The 23,560-nt window shown below is 34.6% G+C and overlaps 1 protein-coding gene across 3 annotated transcripts in view; it reads right to left on the reverse strand.

Moving 5' to 3' along the window:
• Positions 1-20,829: 20,829 nt before the first annotated feature.
• LOC123311455 (eukaryotic translation initiation factor 4 gamma 3-like) overlaps positions 20,830-23,560 on the reverse strand; it is a 123,084-nt gene continuing 120,353 nt past the window's right edge. For all 3 annotated transcript variants that reach the window (XM_044895441.1, XM_044895442.1, XM_044895440.1), the window contains one exon: positions 20,830-23,258. In XM_044895441.1, the coding sequence (XP_044751376.1) occupies positions 23,161-23,258 (98 nt within the window). In that variant the 3' untranslated portion in view covers positions 20,830-23,160. The remainder of the gene's footprint in view (positions 23,259-23,560) is intronic.

Here is a 23,560-nt window from a genome sequence, read left to right on the forward strand (position 1 = left end):
CGTTCAAGTACTTCGTCAGTCGTCCAATGTCTCTTCTTAGCCTTTCTGTTTTGTGTTGAAGACGTTTATGCCATGGTGTCGCGTGTAATTTGTGTAATTTTGGACCATCGTTGTTCGTTCGGCGAATTTTTGCCCCTATAGTTTTCGCTGTTAGCGCTGCACAGTAAAAAACTACATGCAAATATTCCAATGAGCTTTTGTTCTATAGGTACTCAGGTAAAACGTTCTTATTCAAGATGTCGATTATGAGTGACAGTTTCTTGGATGTATTGAGTTGGGAGGTGCTATTCGATGAAGAGGATCTGTTCCTTCCAATTCGATAAAGTATCTCCTTATGGCAGAGTCAACGAGTCAACTTGTCGGTAGAGCTCTTCAGTATCGTCCTGGTTTTCAGGCTCACTTGCGTTGCAAGATGGACTTTCAGAATCAATTTCTTCTGGCTGTTGTTGCCCAAGCATGTGAATTTCATCTCAGTGACATTGAGATTTGGGTAGGCGTTTCAGAATTCCTCATGGAGCCTTTTCCTCTAGTTGTTCGTGTTCTGCGCTAGTCCCGTGATGGAGTTATATATGCGCACAATAGTTTCATTCATGGACGTTGTCCACTTCATGCTCTTTCTAACTAACCCCGCTTGGGTGAGCACTGGCTGAATATCCTGCGCAGCACCTTCAGCGGTTCGAGTCGGCAATTGAATTGGACTTGCTGGTTGCTGTTGGAGTCATGTCCAGCTCCGGCTCCAGATATGCCCTAACGATCCCCAGGCAGCGACTTGTTTCCGAGGCTTCTCGTTACCACCATTTCCATAGGTTTGTGCTCCCCTTTCTCGATTTGGGTGAGGGGTAGAGAAGTGGGAGCAGAAAGAGCACCCCTGTAAAAGATGTGAAAGAGAGAGGAAAAAGGAATGGGACTGGGTAAAGCAGGCGTGGCTGGCTGCAACGTCTAAGTCGTTACGATGGCTACCCGGCAGGCTATCTACCGGATAGTTGCCAGGCAGACCAGAGATTGTGAGATTCACTTCATTCCCACCAGTAATATAAAAACGACTCTGTAATAATGTGGTGGAATGGTAGTTTGCGGTTGAAATCGAAACTAACTTCAAGTTCATTATATTTATTTTATGTATTCGTTAATATTATTAGTGGAGTAATGTTCTTCATTCAAGTCACATTCAGCCGAAGATAAGCTTATTTTAAGAATATATGATATATGAGAAAAACACCCCAAAATTACAGATTATTTCAAAACGATAGTTTCTGGATACAACGATATGGATTTTCAAAGCCAAATGTGGAGGAAATATTTAAAGAACTTAATTTTAATCTTATTACACCTCATGTTGAAAGGTTGCTGAAGCATTTGGCTCGTTCCAAAATCGCATCTTTTCAATCTGTACGTCAATACCGTCCAATCAGAGCGTAGATCTACGTCTATCTACGAATCAGAGCAAAGTCTGCTCGCTCTCTTTCCTCCGAGATGTAATTCTGAAACTCTACTATTAATCATGACTTTATAGGTACAGGGTTAGGAATAAGTAGTGGACACGTCCATAATATTTTCATATAGACTTGAAAAAATTTCCTTGATACATATTCATTTTCATTTTGCTTTGACTACGCAATAAACTTGTTTTTGTGGCTCTGATATCGTTCTGCGATCATAAACATAACCTAACTAATACTAACATAACCTAACCTAACTAATACTCGATCCACTAAACTCATCAACCTTTCCAGCTGGTACATAGTTAAAAAATTACTGGATCAACCAGTTGATGGTGTGCCCATCACTTCCACCACAATCATTTAAAAATGCCTTGGTGGACAACCACCCTTCCACCACATTATGTAGCTCAATTGAAAAATGCGCCTATATTACCAGTATTTCTCCTTTTCCAGATATTCCATTGAGTCCAACTGGACCTGAAAGAAGTTCTCCTTTGGAGAGTGTTTTCGAATCTTCCTCCAGAAGTGATGGTAAGTCTTCCTAGATATATGACAAAAATAAACACATCATTTGTCTTATATTGATTCACCTTCTTCATTATAGACGTTAGATTACTGGTATTTCTCCTTTTCCAGATATTCCTTCCAGTCTAATTGGACCTGAAGGTAGTTCTTCCTCGAAGAGGGTTATCAAATATTCCCCTAGAAGTGATAAAAAGATCCAAAGACTGAATAAAACAATCAACTCCTTGAGATGCAAACTATATAGAAACAAAGTATCCAATTGTTCCTGTAAAGGTAGGTCTCCTATATCCAGCAACAAAGCTGCAATAAATAGGTTGATTAATGAATCAAAAAGTTATCTCTCTAGAGAGGCACATATTCTTTTTGCTAATGAATTAAGAGCAAGCTGTGTGAAGAAATACAATCGTAGGTATGATGACAGTTTGCGAGAGATATGTCTCCGATGGTACTATGCTTCACCTGAAGGCTATAAGGTGATGTCAAAATGCCTCACTTTGCCAAATCCTAAGACATTAAAAAACTGGCAGTTAAAATTGAAACTTTCTCCTGGAATAAGTCAAGCTATGATGGAATCTTTGAGGTTGCATTTCTCACAAAACACTGAGCAGAAAAAAAAAATTTGTTGTCTCATGTTTAATGAAATTGTTATAAGTGAAGAGTTGCACTTTGATCAGTTAAATGGAAAAGTAGTTGGAGTCGTTGACACAGGAACTGTTAGAAGGAAAGACAAAGCAACTACAGCTCTGGTGTGTATGGCCAGAGGGGTTGCATATAATTGGAAATATATTTTGGGATATTGGTTTCTAGATCATAGAGCAACAAATGAATACTTATATTCCATTATCTTAGACTCCATCGATGCAGCTCAACGATCTGGACTCAAGGTCAAAGCCATTATCTGTGATCAGAGTCCAGTGTATCAAAGCGTGGCCCAGGAATTAGAAATTTCAGCAGAACAGTGCTTCTTTTTCAGAAATGATGAAAAAATTTATTTCATATATGATGTACTTCATCTCCTCAAAAGCATTAGAAATAATTTGGCAAAGTATGATCTAGAATATTCAGGGAAACTAGTATCATGGAATTATATAAAACAAACATGCACATCAACAAATCCCCTTCGTGTTAGGCTGTTGCCAAAAATAACAAAGCAACACTTGAAGATCGCCACATTTGATGTTAAATATGCAGCACAAATTCTGAGTGAATCGGTCAGTGTCGCAATGCTTGTACTTATGCAATTGGGTGAACTTCCAGAAGAGTGCATATTAACTTCAGATTTTATTAGTGACATGAACAAAGCATTTGACTGCCTAAATAGTAGTAAATTGGCGAAGGATCGATTGACAATGAGATATGCCATGAGTGAGAATTCGCCTCACAGAGACTTTCTCGTTAAAATTAGGGACAATTTCAAAAGTTCCAAATTTTTATCCAAGGGATCTGTACCATGTATGGAAGGCTTCATTACAACGATCAATAGCATACTCCAGATAGCTGATGATCTAAGGAATATATATGATATCCCCAAACTGCTCACTTCTCATTTGAATCAAGATTCACTTGAAAATTTTTTTGCCACAATTAGGCAACAACAAGGATGCTGCCCAAACCCAAGCCCTAAGCAATTAGAAAATTTTCTTCAAAATAATTATATAACTTCAATAACAAATTTATATTCTAATTCAAGTTTTGAGGAGGACCTCACATTCTCTTTAGAGAAATTGAAAGAATTAACGAGCTGTGAAAACAAAGAAGAGACAACTATTTTGGAACTGAAAGATATTGAAGATGTACAAATCGACCTTGAGGAAAAAAATGCAGTCTTCTATGTTGGTGGGTATATGACAAGTAAATTTCTCAAACTCCATCCATGTGAGATCTGCAGTAATATTATTCTTGACAGAGATATGCTTCTGACGGGACAACATCAAATATTTACTAATTTTAAACAGGGTGAATCAATTGATACTGAAAAGGATTTAGTGTATACATCTCAAGAACTTATCAATTATATTGAAACGCTGGAAATAATCTATAATGAGAACTTTGATGAGTTGCTATGTAGTGAAAAAATAGTTAAAGAATTAATGGACATTGTGAAGTTCAAGTATAAGATTGAATTTTCACTGTGTTCACCTGCATCTTCTGATAAATTTTTACAGTTATTTATGACTATCAGGTGCCGCTGGGGTGTTCGATTAATAAATCAAGGTAAGAAGAAGTAGCAACAAATATTGAAAAATATTTGCCATGAATAAACATTACTTTAATCTTACTTTGATTTATGAATCCAAAAGCGCATTAGGGAACTCTAACGATTTGTCAAAATCAGCTAGGCGTTCGTTGGCGAGGGGCACACAAGCTTTTCCCTCCATTGATTCGCATACTGTTAGGGCTGAGTATTGTGTTTTGTGCATGTTTTTGAAAAAAAATGTTCTTTACAGTGATAATAAAAAGCTTTGTGTGCCCCACGGCAACGAACGGTCTGCTGATTTTGACAAATCGTTAGAGTACTCTATAGAATCTGTCATAAATAAAAATTTGTCTTGAACAGAGTTCCCAACATCGATACCGAGCTTCTTGATATTCACAATTTGTTTGCTATACTGTAAGGCAATCCGCAAACGGGTCGTTCGACAATCGTGAGAGATGCGATTTTTCTATGCCCGGGCGTTACTGCCTATGTAAATGTGTCATCCTCACGAGGCGTTGCGCTGTCGTTGAGTGTGAGAATCGTAGGCGAGACGACGTCGTACCATAGAAATCATATTATATATTATTACTCTAGAATGCTAATCCAGTAGTAAGAAATGCGGCGAAAAATTGACAGTGGTCATTAATACGAATGCGAATCATTAGTTTATTTTCTAGTAGAACGTTGCCGAGTTTCTGAATATTCTGTCGATCGAATCGTATGAAGAGGGGACAATTCATGTAACGAAGGTATGTCGGACAACAACGTGTTTTCTTCAGTCATTTGATTTTTCACTGTTACGCGATCTGCTCGGAGGGAGGGAGTTTCAAGTCACATTTTCTGAAATGTACTTGTGTACTTGTCTATCATATTAAAAATAATAAGTGCAAATAAAAAATTCAAAACTTGAATGAATTATCGAGTTCCACTGATAGCGAATTCCATTGATGTAGTATTGTAGTATTGCACTAGATCAGGATATTTCAAAATTGTTGCACGGAGTTTATAATATGCACTCAATGCATAGGTACCTGTTCATCTAATGGAATCTGTGATAATATAGAATTGAATTGGTGATATTAAGTTTACAGATAACTCCAATCTTCAGCCAATTCACGGTTTCGTCAAACAATCAATGAATACTCAATAATACCTCTATCGGCTCTATCGACAAATTTAGATTTGGACTTATAACACGTTACCTCGGTAATATTTTCATTGAAACCTGCAACATCATTTTACTGCTTTTCTAACAAACCATATAACACAATGAGTCGTATGCATAAAGAAGAGTATTTGCTTTTACTATAATACTATCTTTGTCAGTTGCTTATAAAATGTATAATTTCCTTTCAATAAACTGAAGTGAAAGCTTTTACTACTTCTTTATGCATATGGCCCAATTAGTCATCCATGCATGTGTTCAATACCGACAAGAAGTCCTGTATGAATCGAAAAATAAGTTCTTTTACCGAATGAAATATGTTTATTTCTCATTTATACCAAATAAACAATTCAACCGACATAAGGTAGGAAAGTTTAGGCAACGTTCGAGTGGAAATAAACGAATGTCGCGCATTCGCTTTAACGACAACTGTCAATTTTTCGCCGCATTTCTTACTACTGGATTAGCATTCTAGAGTAAGTATATATATTATGATTGCTATGTGGGCCTGTTCCGATATTGCTGGTTTTACTGACCCGCAATCGAATAACAATAGAACTCTAACCACTGGGCCAATAGGCATCGTCTCTGAAATACTGACAGTACTGTTCAGGAATATCGGAACAGACGGTATGTCGTAGGCGCATTTCAAACTTGACAGTACGTTTAACGACTATCGTTTTTATTTCCAGTCATCGGCCAGCGGTCTCGAAGCTACCGATTTTTCGGTATTTCTACGGATATAAGGCTTTCACTTCCGATAGGATTTTTCCACGATTCTTGGGAAATCGGATAAATCTTCAGTGCGACACTAAAAATAAACAAAGGTCATCATAGTGGACTCTGCCAAAGTTTCCCAAGAAAAAAAGGCTAATATCATCGACACGACACGAATTACTAGTATCTACCGATTTTGGTACGAATATAACGATTTTTTGTGTTTTTTTGTTTTTCTCAATGCTCTGGTGATGTAATAGTGACGTAGTAACATCATATCTTCATCATCACCACTACTTGACGACTCACTTGCATCAAAAAACATATTGACGTTCACCAACGAACTCGACGCATATATCACGCGTAGCATTGCCGACGACCCGTGTGCGGATTGCCTAACCCATTGACACATCTAAGAATAATATCAACTTTTCCAATGTTGAATTGAAACTGTGTTAACCTGCTTTTCACTAACAATCCTTAAGTGAAAAGCAGTTACGTAATTCAGTTTTTTCTTTTCCAGTGTTGTTTAAAAACTCTTTGGAAACATATAGTAAATCTTGTTCCTGGATCAAATGATTCACACTTCAAAGATTTGATGCTGTCCTATCAAAAACTTGTTTTGGTCGAGAAAATTGTGCAGAGAAGAATTTCAATTGATTACTTTACCAGGCATAAAAACTGCATTCTTCATGTTAGAGTCAGTTTTGTACTTGTTTATTATCTCCCATTATTACACAGGATGAGTCGAGGGGAAAGCACTAAAATCCAGGTGAGTATTGTACACGTGAAAATAATTGAAAAAAAAAACATTTTCCTATCCTATTCTCATTTGTTTTCGAATTATAGCGTAATTAAAATGTTTCAAATAGTTAACCGCTTTTTATCACAAATGATGTAACGACCAGCTCACGAAGAAATGCTACTCAATTGGCCATTCCACTGAAAATAGTAATCAACACGCTCCACAAGAGAGGCTTATATCCATACCATGTAAATTGTACAAAGTGTACAGCACCCACAACTGGGAAATTATGTTAGGCGTATACAGTTTTACGGTTGGATAAATAACAATCATACTTTATACCTTTGAGTAAACAATATTTTATATTTTATGCTTTATACCGATGAGCAACGTTCATCCGCGATCAATAATACTCACAACTCTCATGTATGGTCAGAAGAAATACCACAGACAACAGTCGAAACTAATTTATGCACAAGGTTTCGGTAAATGTGTGGTGTGGTATGACCAACACATTTTAGAAAATCGTCTCACAAGAGAGATTTTCTTATTTTTTTGCGAAATGAGTTGAAAGCATTATAAGAGGAAGTTCTACAAAACATCAGAATGCAAATGTATTATCAGCAATATAGTCAGGTCGATCAATATTTCGAAGAAAAATTTCCAGGACTATGGATTGGTCGCGGTTGTCTTGTTAGTTGACCCCCTAGAGCTCCAGACCTCACACCACGGGACTATTATTTGTGGACCTGGTTCAAAAATAAGGTGTACAAAGTGAAAGTCGTCACTCGGGAGGCCCTAATGAGGGCTACCATGTGTGAATTTGCCGCTATATGTGCTAGTGTAGCGTGAGGTCCATCATAGACTCAACTACGAGTATATGATGAATATTAAATATATGGTCTCCATATATCTATTAAACTATATTGATATTACGTGTTTCATGCTATAAAAGAAATAAAGCCATATCGTTGTCAAAAAGGGATTTACAAACATCGACTCATGCGCGAATTAAAAATCCGAAAATGACGAACAAGATATTGATTAGTGACCAAATATTTCTATATTCAATTTCTCCAATATTATGATCTGTGCAATGACAAGTCATCGTAGGCGAACAAATATTGCATAAGTTTGTCTATGTTCAGGACCTCACTCTACATTGGCGCTAACTGGTGAGCACAAAAACGGTAGCCCTCATTCAACGCTTTAAGAATGTTGGTTTGTCATAGAAAGATGTGTATCACTGAAAAAAACACCAAGAACCCTTCGCAGATGAAGTAGAATGCGTTTAGAGTTTAATGGCGGTATTTTTGAACATTTGTTAAAACAGCGCCATGATTAAAACTATACTAATGTAAGTAATTTTGCTTGTTTGTAATTGTGCTATATTTCGAAAACGAATGAGAATACTATAAGAACATATGGGTTGTTTAAAATTTTCACGTGTAAAATACACACCTGGAGTTTGGTGCGTTCCTTCCGACCAACCCTGTATATTTAGCTCTTCTGCGATTCATTTGCTTGTTATCAGTTCTTCAATTTTTTTTCAAGAGGGTTTATAAGTTACAGGAAGTTATATAATAGTCAAATTTTTGAGGACGAGTATTTTGATAGCACCTACTCTTATTGTTGTTTAGCAAACAAATTCTCAACTGAATTCTGGTTTAAGTGATATATTAGCAGTACGGAATATATTACATATATATTTTTCAGATTAGTATGTTGTTGAAGTTTAACGTATTGAAGACAACATTGACAGAAACTGGGATAAATTTCTTCAACATTAATTTGGAATGAATTTTTTTCTTTTCTTTAGTGAGAAAGGCCTGTCTCTCGAATATTCACTAATTTTCAATACTTCAATTGGTCTTTCACCAATTCACATACTTCGGACAGTTAAACGCTTTTGCCACTAATGAGCTTGCAGAGGAATTGGACTCCACTAAAAGTTCTCCAAATTACATTAGTTCAAGAATTTTGACGCTCACTGAACTCGGTATTTGGACTGCACTGTCATTGCTTTGTGGTTATCAACATATTTCCATAATACTGGTTGGTATGACAACATACTTGACCAAACTATTTTTCATGAATCTTCATGGGATGAGGTAGATTATAGGTGAAACGTTATTTTTTCAGTTTTTCATAGAAGAAGCACTATCCTGTTGAAATTTCTATCCTTCTTGACACACATCGATGGAATAGAGGTCGAATGTGAGAATTCATTAGTTGCCTTGAGATTTAGAAGACGAATCCAATCACATTTTCCTACCCCTCGTGGCATACCTGTCCTTTCTTCTCAACTTTCCTTCACCATATATTTTCTCATTTGATTCATCAACATTCAACTCTTTGGTGAAAGCATTGTCATTTAACATTGATCGACTCTTTTCAAGCTAATTTACATTCTAAAGTTGAGTAAACCATTGACTAAAATGATGAAAAATAAACCATGCACAGTTATATCAGAAAACTGAAAAGTCTGTTTTCTCGATTGAAGAATAAAATTAGGATGTCAAGTTTGGCTTATAATAGGTTTATTCCCTAGAGTGGTTTACAACAGTTGATTGTTTTTTTACAGCCAGCACAGTCAACATCAGGCTTGTTCGTAGAGTGGTTCACAACAGTCGTGAACTGCACAGAGCAAGCGCATTACATTTTAGGGTAGGGAAAAATCTATCTGCGCTTGCTCTGTACAGTTCACAACCGTTGTGAACCCATTCTACAAACAAGCCTTACGATGATTGTTTTGACTATAATCACACATGTATTGAACAACCTAGACAATATTTTGGGTCCTCACTCAAAGAGCACCGGAATGAATGTAAAAAAAAAACAATCTGAGTCGACTGCCCTTTCCTAACATGCTGAGTGAAGAACATAATTTTGATAATGAAGACAAATTGGTTCAAAAGAAATTTTGGAGAGATGTACATAAAAAGTTACCCTTGTTCTATTATTCAAAATCGGATGTAGCTAGATTTGAAAATTTAGTTATACGTATCAACATATTTCGATGTAGGCTGAAGGACTTCGGTCGATGGCCATTAAAGAACAGTTATTATTTTTATTATTTCGATGTTGTGGAATTTGTTTTCTTCATTTTTATGCATCGATGAACTGAATACCCATATGTCAAAATAATTGTGAAATGATTGTGAGTTTGAAATTATTCCTTCTAAATTTTAATCTAACGGATAATTTATAATTTATACAATCGATAATTCATAAGGTGAGTTGGTAAGTTGTTCTGCAATTGTTTGTCAGTATGGCGAATTCCCTTTCAACAATTTCAATAATGCTCAATGTAATATTTTCAATACCATTAGTGTTTCATGTATTCATATTGTTTTTTAGACTGAGGAAGAGAACATAGCTTCTCTTGCTGTTTGAATAGAATTTTAAATTAATTGTTTCCAAAGATTGATAGTACATAAAATAATTTTGAACGAAATCATTCATATCTATATTTCGACGAGCATTTGACATTGAAATTGAGTATAAATATGAAGATTTCTGAAACTCAATTAGTACGCTTGTGCCTGTTGACCTCGAAACGCTGACACACTCCATTTACTTTCATTTTAACACTCAGTTGGCCATGGAAATTTGACACATTCCACTCTGTATAGTATGATAATGAGGGGTTATGACGCTTGTCAAAAAATTGGGTTTTAAATCAGCACTATGTTGTACGTTCTACGTAAAAGTCTCTGTAATTTTCGTAATCTTCGTATTTTCTTCAAAAATAAATAAATTCGAAAATATGTGATTAACATAACTAACGTTTATACAAACTGGTGAAAGGGATCCCTTATCTAGTTATTTGTTGACGAATAGACGAACCATTCTGGTAAATCCAAGTTTCGTCAAGAAACACAAATCTGACTGTATTTTCATCCGAAGATTTATGTTGCGAAATTTTTTGCAAGAAAGTGATTTTGGCTGCAACGACATGCTTGTGTTCACATAGAATCTTGCGTTCGTTCACCCCTTTGGTATATAACCCATTGATTTTAAAATTTTTTAAAGTGATGTGCGTCCCTCGTTATATTTCGTATTATTTTCTGCATGATTAAGTAGTGCGTTAATAGGTACTGAAGTGTTTATTTTTCAAATTTTAATCCCAAATTTGCCGTTGCAGGTCTTTTCTGAAAATAAACTCCCAAAATGCCTCCACCTTTTTGGGTCTCCCAATAGGAGGAAATTCTTTGTCATCTTCTTCATTCACAATATTCCTGATTGTGGAAACGTTCAGCCAAAATAAAAGTCTTCGGATGAAATATAATATAAATTTACTTACATTGAATATGTTCTATACAATCTGATATATTGAAGATTTCAGAATATCATGCACGGTTACTATCCGAATGAGCGACCTCAATTGCACTTCCTGAGTCTCTGTCTTAGCTCTTTTTTTTTTTCAATAGCTTTCGGCATTCTGATAGTATCAATCAGAGACTCTGGTATTAATGAATATTAGCAAAGATATTGTTGATTTTAGTTGTGGCAACGTAGTGTTGACATTAACAACATTTCATGAGTGCCTTACCCCGTGTTAGTTACAAAAACTCGAGAAAATTATTTTGTGGCCAACCGAGTGCTAAAATGAAAGTGAAATATTATCATTAATATTAATAGTTTCAAATTCATTCCTAATCACACTATTATATAAAATTCAAATAACCAAATACATGACCACAGGTCGAATTTGGGAAAAATTTCAAACTTCTAATCTAACTTCCTGAAAAAAATGCACTTCTTCTCCTTGGCTTATAAACGCCTGATGTTTTTCAAGAAATACACCCTCAAAGACAATATATATATTCAATTCTGACTGCCGAAATTGGGGCAAATCTCTCGTAAACTTTTTGATTCATTAATCAAATGCCCTCCACATATTGACTTGATGTGGCCGATACTTGATGAAAATATATAATTGAACCTAAACGAGATTATACGATTTTCACGAAATCAGTTTTTGAACCACGATACGTATTCCGCTATCACATCACAATAGCTTATTCTTCACATATATTCATTAATCATTATCATTACACTTATACGGGCAAACAGAGAGTTTTTTTCTGAGGTTTTTATCTCTGTTTTCATGTATCATACCAAGATATGTATGGTGGTACCCTGTTGACATTTTTCTCTGCTCACATTGAGATCTGAAACGAGGAACAGGTTTTAGGATCTGTCTCTTGTTGCCATTTCTTTACACCCGCTTCATTGTTTTCAGATTGTGAAAGTTTGTAACACTCTATTTCAAAAGAATATATATATCTTCAGGTGATTTAGGGTTAACTGAAAACTCTGATTTAAAAACTCATTTTGTGAAAATCGTATAATCTGTTCAAAGTTCAAATGCCCTCCTGCCTCGCAGGACGGATTTTCTTCATTTCACCCACTCTTGGTGGGGAGTTAAAAAGTAAAACGTAGTCTAAAGCCTTCTGGAGAGTCAGATATTCGAAAATTACAGGCAGACACTCCAATTTCATTTATTAGTCTAGACTCTATTTACATTTATTTCAATGTATCAATGAATTGGATAAATCATTTATTGCTGGATATATTTTAGCTTATTGATGAATTAATTCGCATTATGGAGTTGACTTGTTGTTATTCTTGTCTTTCCCTCGGTTTCACAAAGTTTCATTGACGGATATTCTTCAGTTTGTGTTCAATCGATAATTCTGTCATAAGCATTCAGAATATCATTGTCGCATCGAATCATGATCGATATACGTTCATTGAATGGTTTTCAATTGCTACTTCTTCAATATATTCAGAAATGAAATTGATTTCTTTTTGGGAATCGAGTTACTCAAATCGTTGATCGGACAATCAAAGTTTTGTGAAACCTACTGTATATCTTGGTTCACTCATAAATCGATTTATACATTTTGTCATAAAGGAACCATACCAAATACATATAGGAATCATACAAAATGCATAAAGAAACTATAGGTTCTAATTCCGGAGTAGCATACCGGTCTTCTACACCTGTGCAAGGCTTTTTTTTTCAATTGTGGATCTGGAAATTCTGTAAATAATATATAAAGAAATTCTTGATAAATATGTATGTGAATATTAATTTCTGATATGAATTGTACAAATTCAACTAATCAAAACAATGTATTGCAAAAAGTAACACCTTTGACATACAAACAACAGATCAATCATCATGTACTTTTGTATCCTATATTAAAAGCTATTCTTTTTCTGTAATTACTTATAATAATAATAATATAATAAGTCTGTTCGAATTTTTTTTTTTTTTTTTTTTTTTTTTTTTTTCTTCTTCTTCTTTTTGTAGATTCATTCCCGGTAACGGGATACAGCAATGAATGAATGAATGAATTTAATTGTCTTATTTTTTTATAAATTGTAAATAAAAAATAAAGCACAACCAACAGCGTATTAATTATTAGGAACAATGTTCAGATGAGAACAATGTGATCACAAAACATGATCATCTTCTTCTACGTGCGTTGCCCCACCAAGCTGAACTGAGGCCTAGTGACCCATTGTTCATCCGCTTATAGATGGAGAGACTCAAACCTTGAGACACGCTGGCAAAAATGCCACGAGTCGATAGAGAGGAGTCCCTCTCACCTCTAAATAAAGTAAATTAAACGGGTGTTTTCTGTGCCTCTCCCCATAGGAATCGTGGATGTTGTGTTTCCTCATTGAACTTTAAAAGAACTGGAACGGCATCACGATGCAGGCAAACTGAGAAAGACTGAAAGGGAAGATGTAGAGCAATCTATATCTCTCTGATGCGGTTATTCGATTGGTTGCCGAACCATTAGAAAGAGATAGGTTGCTCTACATCTTCCGTCTCAGTTGGACACACTTTTCGTCGTATTTCGGTACCTAAGAGGCCCTTCCAGTTCTTTTAGAGTTTTAGAGTGCTTCCTAGGTATGTCATCCTGAACCCTTCAAGGTTGGACAGAATGTGTTCAACATTTTCATCAGTGCTCCTGCTATGGATGGGCAAGGGTGAAAAAAATATCGATATATATTGTATCGATACTAGGCTCTGAACTCCTCATATATAATATGATTTGTAATTCGTTGCTTTCCACTTATAAAAATAGTTATATACAGGGTGTCTACTTTTAAAGTGGTCAACCTTCAAGGGGAGGATCAGACGAGTGATTTGCAACAAAAAAATGTCATATAACACATGGTCGAATTATTGACGGATATTCTTCAATTTAACATTTTTTGAGTTCACGAAATATTTCAAGTTTTTTCATAAACTCAATCATTATTCAGTTTTCCTTGCAGCCTCGTTAAATTTGACCACATATTCAAAAAAGGCAATAAATTTACTCCTTGGACGTAACTAATCTTCTAGGAAGAAATTATCAACTTCAGCTACGCTTATATTAATTGGAATAGTAATTTTATTGGTGATGGTAGGTAGCGTTACCTCAAAACTTTCCCCACATATATGAGATTTTCCACATTTTAGCTGAAATTAGTCTTCATTTATTCATTTCCTTGAATTTGAGACAATATTTATGAATATTAGCCCTATTCAGATAATCCCCAAAACTATTGCTGAGGTGAATAAGGTATGTGGGGTGAAAACACATCTTAACTTGAACCAGACTGCAATTTTTTATTATTGTTTGAGTCGCAATTTTGAAATAATTCCTGGTTACGAGTGGAGTTCTGCAGGGGTCAGTTTTGGGTCTACTTCTGTTCATTCTATACACTACAGACTTAGCGGCATCAATTCGTTCCAAGTGTGCCTTTTAGCCGAGACACAAAGATTTACAATTACTCCCTTGGTAATGCATGCATTCTTCAAGAAGACCTTGACGACCTCTGTAAGTGGTGGGAGAAGTGGATCTTGCCCTTGAACTTAGAGAAATGCTGTGTTATGCACATGGGAAAGAATAACCCAGGCAAAGATTATAGAGATAACCTAACTCTATAATCTTTGCCCCAGTGTACCTTACTCCATCAATGGTGAGTGACTAACCGTGGTTGTTCCAAAGAGATTGGTAATATCTTTGGATTGTTCGAGTCCTTAGGACAATCTCGGCTGGCCGGATCATATTTCCTAAATAATAGCCAACATCAACAGATCTTATTAGATCCGTCTTTACTTGGTCCACTGGTGACAACACCAGAATCTTTTAGAAGTAGAGGGATAAGTACTTTTGAAGGTTTTTATGAATAGGTTTATATAATTTGTGCAACTAGTGGTAATGAGCATTATTTTTCGGAATGAGCAAAAAAATGGGGATTACGAAAAATGTGTTAAACACGACAATTTCTTTTCTAAGTTTGAATTGGATGTGACTATCACAGAACACACTACTGCTATTACTGTTACTTGTTACTTTATGGTGACTATTCGAAATCAACTACTGAATTCGTAGACAAACCGTCTGTTCCGATATTCCTGAACAGTACTGTCAACATTTCAGATGAGACGATGCCTATTGGCCCAGTCGTTCGAGTTCTATTGTAACCAAAGATTATAGCAAAGAGGAACAAGAGATTTCACTCCTCGAATTTAGTTCCCGAGTCTACGTCAATGGTGGGGCGACCTTCGCAATGCTTTGCCCCGGACCAATTTCCCACTTGCCTTTTAGTTGCGAGGGAGCCAATCAGATCGCAGGAATTTCGAATGGCCAATCAGATTGAAGATTCAGTCGAACAGAATCAGCTGGTCTCGTGTTTTGATTGTCAAATTGAAAGCAAATTATCCTTGGTTAAAGGATTTTTTCATTAAAATAAAGAATAAGTCATCCATTTATGAATAATATCGATAAATAGGCCACTTCAACCCGCTGTCAGATAGACATCAAAATAGAATTGTGGAGGATTAACAGGTGTTGTGTACGTGAATAAAACATATAATTAGGAATATTATTGTACTTTTAGTTAATATACGTACATTGAATTAGCATTATATTCTTCAAGTGAGGAATTTCATTTGTAATGACGCATTTTTTGTCGTCCATAATTTTTGTGAATTTAGAAGGTTGGAATGGCTTCGATTCTTAAGAGTTTCAATCGTTTTCTTCATAATTCAACAGACAATCATATTGACATTCTCAATGTTTCTAGAGGATAGTTCATGATAATTTAAAATTCAGAAAATATTAATAATATTGCTAATAATAATTGCTAATAATAATAACTGCTAGGTTAGGTTTGAAAATTTCGAATTTGACGTAAGGGACTCCGCCCATTTCTGCTCAAGGTCACACATTGAACTCTATGGGAACTGGAATGGCATCGCGATACAGGCAAAATGAGGAAGAGTGAAAGGGAAGAAGTAGAGCAACCTTTCTCTCTCGCACGCCGTTGCTATTAGCAACGTAAACATTTCAATGTGCGGGAATGAAAGAATGAACTATTCGAACTGAAAATATTTAAAGGTTTGATACTGATTGGAAAAATTCACTTCTTTCTCTATTTCCCAAATTGTTCAAATCTTTCAACGAGTCGGTTCGTACTAAAAATATTTAATCATTAGTTTGTCATTCTAATCGAAATTTCTAAAAATTTTGCACTTTTTTTAGTGATTTATGATGTTAATCGTAATTTCCTGAATTTCGGGAACGAAATTTTTAATAATCACCCTTGCAGCCTTGATGAATTAATAAAATAGAAGCTTTAGAGTAATTTGAATATAAATATTAATTATAATCTAGAGGCAAGAATATGAGGAAATGATCTTCTGAAAAGCCTCGGATAAAGCTTTGGAATCATATGAAAAGCGGTGTCAGCGAAGACAGAGTTGTCTCTGGAGCAGAGACAGTCGTCTCTGGTGTCAGTGCGAGAGATTTTAAATATTCCAAATAGTTCAATATATAAAAGGAATCATATCAAAAAGTAAAGAACAAAATTGCTGAAATATTTTTATTCAACATAATTGGGACAAAAATGTTACATTTGCTTAGCAATTATTAAATAAAATTAATTTAGTCATTTTCTGACGAATAGTAGAGGATCCCCATGAAGTTCATCATTCATTAATTTTGATTGATGGAACATTCTACACTAGCCCTAGTGCACTCTTCATGGTCGAAATAAATCCTAAAGCGAATGTCTTTCGATAGTGAAAAAGAATGTTGGTATCATCAATTTCCAATGATTCTAAATATTCTATAGTTTCACTGAAAATTTTCTCAACATACCTCAGGGAAAAAGATCTAATTGGAGCTTTAAACCCTCTCCGAACAGATTTCTAGAATTAAGAATGTCAAACACTCTATCAATTTTTCTAATGAATTCAACGGTAGTGGCACTATCTTCAAATTGTAAGTTCTTACATTTGTTATCAAGAAATTCCATAGCATCTGCTACCCCATTACTCATTGTTTGAGTAGCTAATCTGACATTCATAATTCTATTTCTACAATTGATATGCTGAGATGAAAGGGAATTAGCCAACCTTAGACCTTCCTCCATTTGAACTTTTTCTAATTCCTTGACAAACTGCCAAGAAATGTTTCTTGTGAGGGACTGCAAATTTTTTTTTGCAAATGTATTTCTACGGATACCAGTTTTTCCTTCCTGTAGCTTTGGTCCAAAGGTATAAAGTAAAAGGTTTTCAGAGAGGGAACCTAAAAAAATGAAAAACATAAGGCATAATTCCTAATTATTTACTGCTTCTCTCCTTTTGTGGATTCTCACTTCTGTAAAACTGTTCAGGATGGATTGGTTTATGTGATACCAACACTTCACATAAAAAATATTATATTATATTTATGTCCCCTGCATTATGGCATCCGTTTCCAACACAATACTGGACCATTGTTGTTATGAAATTCTTCTTATTCAAAATGTTTTTTGTTACTGCAAAAACCACTTTTGTAACTCTGGGAAACACATAGACTTAAAAAACACTCACCAAAAAACTATATTTAAGCTTTGAAAAAGCACAAGAAATTCTGTTCAACAGCTAACTTGACTTGATATATAGACATTTTTCGAGTTTCTTAGGAATGTAAATCGGAAGTATATGGCTTCTAAACAATTTATCACCATGATTTTTACTAAAATACTGACAAAAAGACATTAAACAATGTAATTTAAAATTTATCTACGAAAATGACATTTAAATTTAGGTTATAATAGTGTAAACAAAAACACGCTAGAGAGAGAAAGGTTGCTCTACTTCTTCCCTCTCTCTCGGTCACAATTTTCGACGAATTTTGCTACCTACGAAGCCATTCCAGTTCCCATAGAGTTCAATGAGGTCACAGTAACACGCAGCGTCATAATAGTAGAGTGAAATCTCTTGTTCCTCTTTGATTATAGAGAAGGAAGATGGGAAACGAAGCGACTACACTTGCGTGAGCGCCGCCTGGTGGTTCCGTTGTGTATTAAAATACTAAGACTGGTTAAAATATTTATTCAGGGGCCATTTGGCATGTCATGGAGATATTTCAACATGGCCGTTTTGTTTACGTTTTGATTTTCGTACCGCTCGTTCAACTCGCTCGTTTTGGTCACCTTATTTCAATAATGTTATTCGTGTATATAAACTTTAAAATCAAAGATTTTGCTCAAAATGTCGTATGGAAAATGGAAAATATTGTATGGTGAAGAACTGTTGAAACTGCCGTTTGGGATTCTCCGAATATAAGTTTTTTGAATTTACCAAAGAAAATGGAATCGTAAGTATTGAAACTCGTACCATGTGACTCGGATGTTGATTGATTTTTATTTTCAGTGTTCTGAAGTGGATAGAATTTTCCGGGCGTCAAGACATTGACTTGAGTAAAAGCTACACCATGTGCAGTGAACATTCTACCAAAGATTATAGAGTTAGGTTCTATAATCTATAATCTTTGCATTTTACTTAAATTCAATTTGTATCTTTTCATCCACGCAAGTTGCTGTATGCAGGAAGCATCCCATGCATGAAAGGGCCACCAAAGGAACCACATGCGATGGAGGGCGAGCAGTTTGAAACTGATACATCGAATACTGATGGTAAGTCTTCCTAGATATCTGCAATGCATAACTGAATTCATTACTCATTTATCATATATTGAATGCATATCTTTTTTATATGCAGGAAGCATTCCGTTCATGGAGGGGTCACATTAAATGGAAAGCAAGCAGATTGAAAGTGTTACGACAAATACTGATGGTAAGTCATCCTAGATATCTGTGACAAAAATAATTGAATGAATTATCATCTTATATATGAGAAAATTTATGTAATATATTGAATTAATTGTTTTATTATGAAAGTAGATTACAAGAACTTCCCCTTTTTCAGATATTCTTTCGAGTGTACCTGAAAGAAGTTCCCACACTCTGTAGAGTACTTCCAAGTCTTTCCCCAGAAGTGATAGAAGGATCCGAAAACTGAAATTAACAATCAACTCCTTGGAATGCAAAATATATGGTACCTATATCGATTATTTGTTCATTTAGATTTCTGATGAAGATTGTACAAATTCAACAAATTCTATTGCCTCAAAAAAATTTATTGCATGGAATTAAGAACTTTGATATATAATATTCAATATGTACTTTTGTTTCCTTTATTCAAAGCTGTATTATTTGTATATAGGTGTTTTCAAAGGTGAGAATTTCGACACAATTATTCTCACCAGTTGTACATGTCAAAAAAAACCTCACCTTTAAATATACCCTGTAAAATCTTCAATTCTGTCATATTTTTTTATAAATTTCGAATAAAAATATAGCAAATCTAACAGAGTATTTCATTAATATTAATTGATTCAAAACAATGTTTACATAAAAAAAACATCCTGATCACGAAACAAAGCCCTGGCACTGTTTTGTCGCTCAGGATGTTTTTTTCTGGTCTCGACTAAGTCGATATTCGAATCCAATACAAGGAATAAAATTCGAATTTCGCGCCCTTAAATTACAAAGCAGACAACTGTAATTATACTGTTTGACATTACGATTTCAGCGCCATCTAATTTCTCAGTATGTGAAACACAGGCCCAAAGTGTAGTCGGTTTTTAGTACTAGATTAGTAGGGTCGTTTCCCATCTTCCTACTCTATAATCTTTGATTGTAACCTATTCGATTGCTGGCCAGTAAAACCAGCAATATCGGAACAGGCCCATAGTTCATTCAAGAATGATTGACATTTCTGATGTCTATGGAAAATCGAATTTAAGTTGGTAATAGCCAATAAGTTTAGATCATAGACATAGAGACATGGACTGAGTCTTCCCTTTCTATCTATCCATGAAATAAGGTCAAAAAAAGTGACAGAGAAACGCACGTCGGGCTATCTTTGCGTCGGGCATGCTTGTCTTTTTCTAGATTTTGGTTGGTCCACACTCATCTCTATGCATTGAACTTTCTTTAGTTCAATGTCTCTATGTGAACAAAAAGAGAGACAGGTAAATGCCCGACGATCATTTCTCTCTTTCTATAAAAAAGACAATTTCGTGCTGACATTGCTCATTCCATGTCTCTATGCCTGTGGTTTAGATATGGGCTGTATTCTGGTTCGAATTTCGGACGGTCCGAGAATTGTTCTAGAACTGAGCAACAGTTTTGCGCAGTTCTAGAACGAACGAATCCTCTGCGCAGTTCAAGAACCATTCTCGCTCTGCCAGAATACAACTATGTGTTGCAGAATTCAGATTGGTATTGTGAATAAACAGTGATCTACTACTATATATGGATCTATTCACTGACGGACGATAATTTGCATTTTTTTCTTCTGTTTATGATCTTAATTTAATCGTACAAATTGGAAACATAATTACATTAATATGCTCGTAATTTGAATATTTCTTCATTTCAAATAGGTAATTTTCTGAGTTGTCTATAAATTACAGTTCAGTGATTGAAACTACGACTACTGGGGTGTCAATCATTCTTGATTGGGGTGTATATAGTTTATTCAAGAAAGATTGCTTCCCCTCTCCCCTGATGCACTCGAATTTTTTCACGTACTGACAGCCGTGTCGGCTCAAGTCATTAGTTTATAAAAAATTAAATGTTTCCTAATGTACAGTGTATCCATAGATAGGCTTCAAATGAAACTAAATTTTGTGTTGGCAATTTTTGTTTTTAATTTCTTGTTGGTAATATAAATGTTCTATAACAGTTTGGCAGAATCTGTTGCAACATTGTGGGAAACCAATCAATCATAATCAAATCATTTTTATCATTCCTTGAACTCCACCTCACAAAATCAGGATTCTGAAAATTTTAGCAGCTCAAGTTCAAAGTCCTTGTAATTCGCAGACAATTCTGTATATTACAAATTATTTAAAAATTAAAGATACAATTATAAATAGCGATTCAGCGGACTGTCACCTTCAATTCAAATAATAAGATACAATAGAGCCATATATTCTGGAAAAATTACTAAAATCACAGCCACTCAAAGACATCATCATAATCGGATTCTTCTCAAAACAAAATATTCAGTAGTTCTAACATTGTATGCATGAACATGATAGTTCTAGGCGAATGAACTCAAATAATAATGTAATATATTACAAATATTCTTCATGAACCAAATTGCCATGTGAACAATATTGATTAAAAATTAAGTTATTTATTGCAAAAATAATTAAATACCGCCAACTTACTCGCACCTGAAAGAAATTCATTCCTTAACTTGAAAGCTATCTAAGAATTATTCTAAACAAAAGTTTCCACAGATTTGATGTCAAGATTTGTTAGGGTAAAAAAGTCAGGAAGACTTTAACTATCAGTCATAATTAAGATTGCATAGTAGTAATGTTGATCCTCAATTACTTGATTATTATGACTGCCTGCTTCGGGATCATTTCAAACTATTATCTCCGCTCGTCGCAAATAATGTAGATTTATCACAGATAAACTGCACCAAAGCGACAGGTTCTATAAAATTCACTTCGAATTACATTCCGTAAACGGCGGCATTTTAGTAGATTTATAACCAGAAATATGGCGATAATTAGTTTTCGTATTTTTTTTTTATAGGTTTTATATACATGTATGGTCAGAAAAATACTGTATATGTTTTGTGAAAATAAAAAATATATACAATATTTCGAAAAACCGAAGACGGGACTAGACAGCTGCAAAAAGCAGTTTCAGATAATATTGTTTGATCACATATCAACTTATACCACAGAAAATTGCCAAGATGTGGCAAGTGGTGAAGCTTTCGTTGAAATTATGTGAAAATAAAATGTGGAAGTAGTGGGAAATATTCTCAATAGCATTTCAAGTGATATCAAAACAAACGCTATCAAATTTTAAGATTAAAACATCGATAGTAATCTTTTTATTTCAGTATGAAAAACGTAAGTTTCATTTACAAAATCAATCTAATTTGTTGTATTTTGGATGGAAATTAATATAGTGTAATTAGACGATATTACCTTTGGTCAAACCTTGATTGAATATTGTGACCAAAAAACAAAACAAAAACTGAATAAAAAACATTTCTCCACTACTTTTAGATTCAATTATATGAAGAAAGAAATTTTTGTTTCTATCGAATTGAAATACTAAGATATGACCAAAATCCAAAACTGAAATGTGCAACTGTATATTTTATTATACAGAACAATTATACCTATAATATGTATATATATAACTTAACATAATGATGCTGTAACAAATTTTCAACAAACATAAAACATGGTATTAGTCGTCCCGGTCCGACTAGATAAAATTTGTCCGGGAGTATATCAGGCCCAGCGGGCTATGTTTTAAGGATTGCATCATTAAAAAATGTTTCTGGGTTTTTCAAAACTGAGCTACTTCAAATAGAAGAAATAAAGAACACTTTTGAAGGTATAAAGATGTTGGGATATATTCAACTGCAATGAATCGGAAATAGTTCATCCAATAACATTGCTTGGTAGAAAATTTGATTGAAATTTCATTATGATTCTATGAATTTTGAAAAAACTGAAAAAGCAGCTCACTTTTGGAAAATTTGATATGAACAATAAAAAAAAGAAATCATCAAATAGAGATATAAAATGTATATAAATAATGAGACAATAATTGGTATAAAATATTTCCATTGCCCGCTGGGTATTTTCTGAATGAAATTTTAGTTTAAAAAGTGTGAATAATCAATGTCTCTCTCACTTCATACAATCACTTACTACTTAAATTTTTTAGGTCCATAAGATCATGAGGGCACTTAAAGAATATCCACTTTATAGCCCGTACTATTTTTATATAACCATGTCAGCAATGGCGCATATCTTACAATGTTAAATTTGTATATATAATATAAACAGTATAAATTTTTTATCTAAGTTTTAGAAAAGTCACCAGCATTTTAAATCACTCGAATGTCACTTGCAATTTAATTTCAACTCGCGTAGCACTAATTCGAAGCGGCCACTGTCACTGCCATAAACTGCTAAGCTTCATCTGAACCAGTGGACACGTAATCATCGTCATCATCATCATTTTCTTTCAATTGTGTGAAAAAGGCGCGAAGTTGATTCAAAGCAACACCTGCAAATAGTAAACAAAGGTGAAAAAGAAATAGAACAAAACGTCGATTGAAGAGAACAATTGGTCCAAAGAGTCCTCGTGTTATTTCAATATTTTTGGTATGTAGTAAGGATTATTATTATAACCAGATGATGACCTAGTTGGCGTATTCCAAAACTCCGTGAAACTTGAATTTTAGTAACAAAAACATCTGAATCCTATGGCAAAACATAATTACGAATTATAAGAATAATTGCGCAGATATCTTACTCTAATTCGAATCTACGAGAGCAGAATTGTAGTTAATAGGCTATTTTTAGCGT

Source organism: Coccinella septempunctata, chromosome 4, assembly GCF_907165205.1.
Source record: "Coccinella septempunctata chromosome 4, icCocSept1.1, whole genome shotgun sequence".
Lineage (NCBI taxonomy): Eukaryota > Metazoa > Arthropoda > Insecta > Coleoptera > Coccinellidae > Coccinella > Coccinella septempunctata.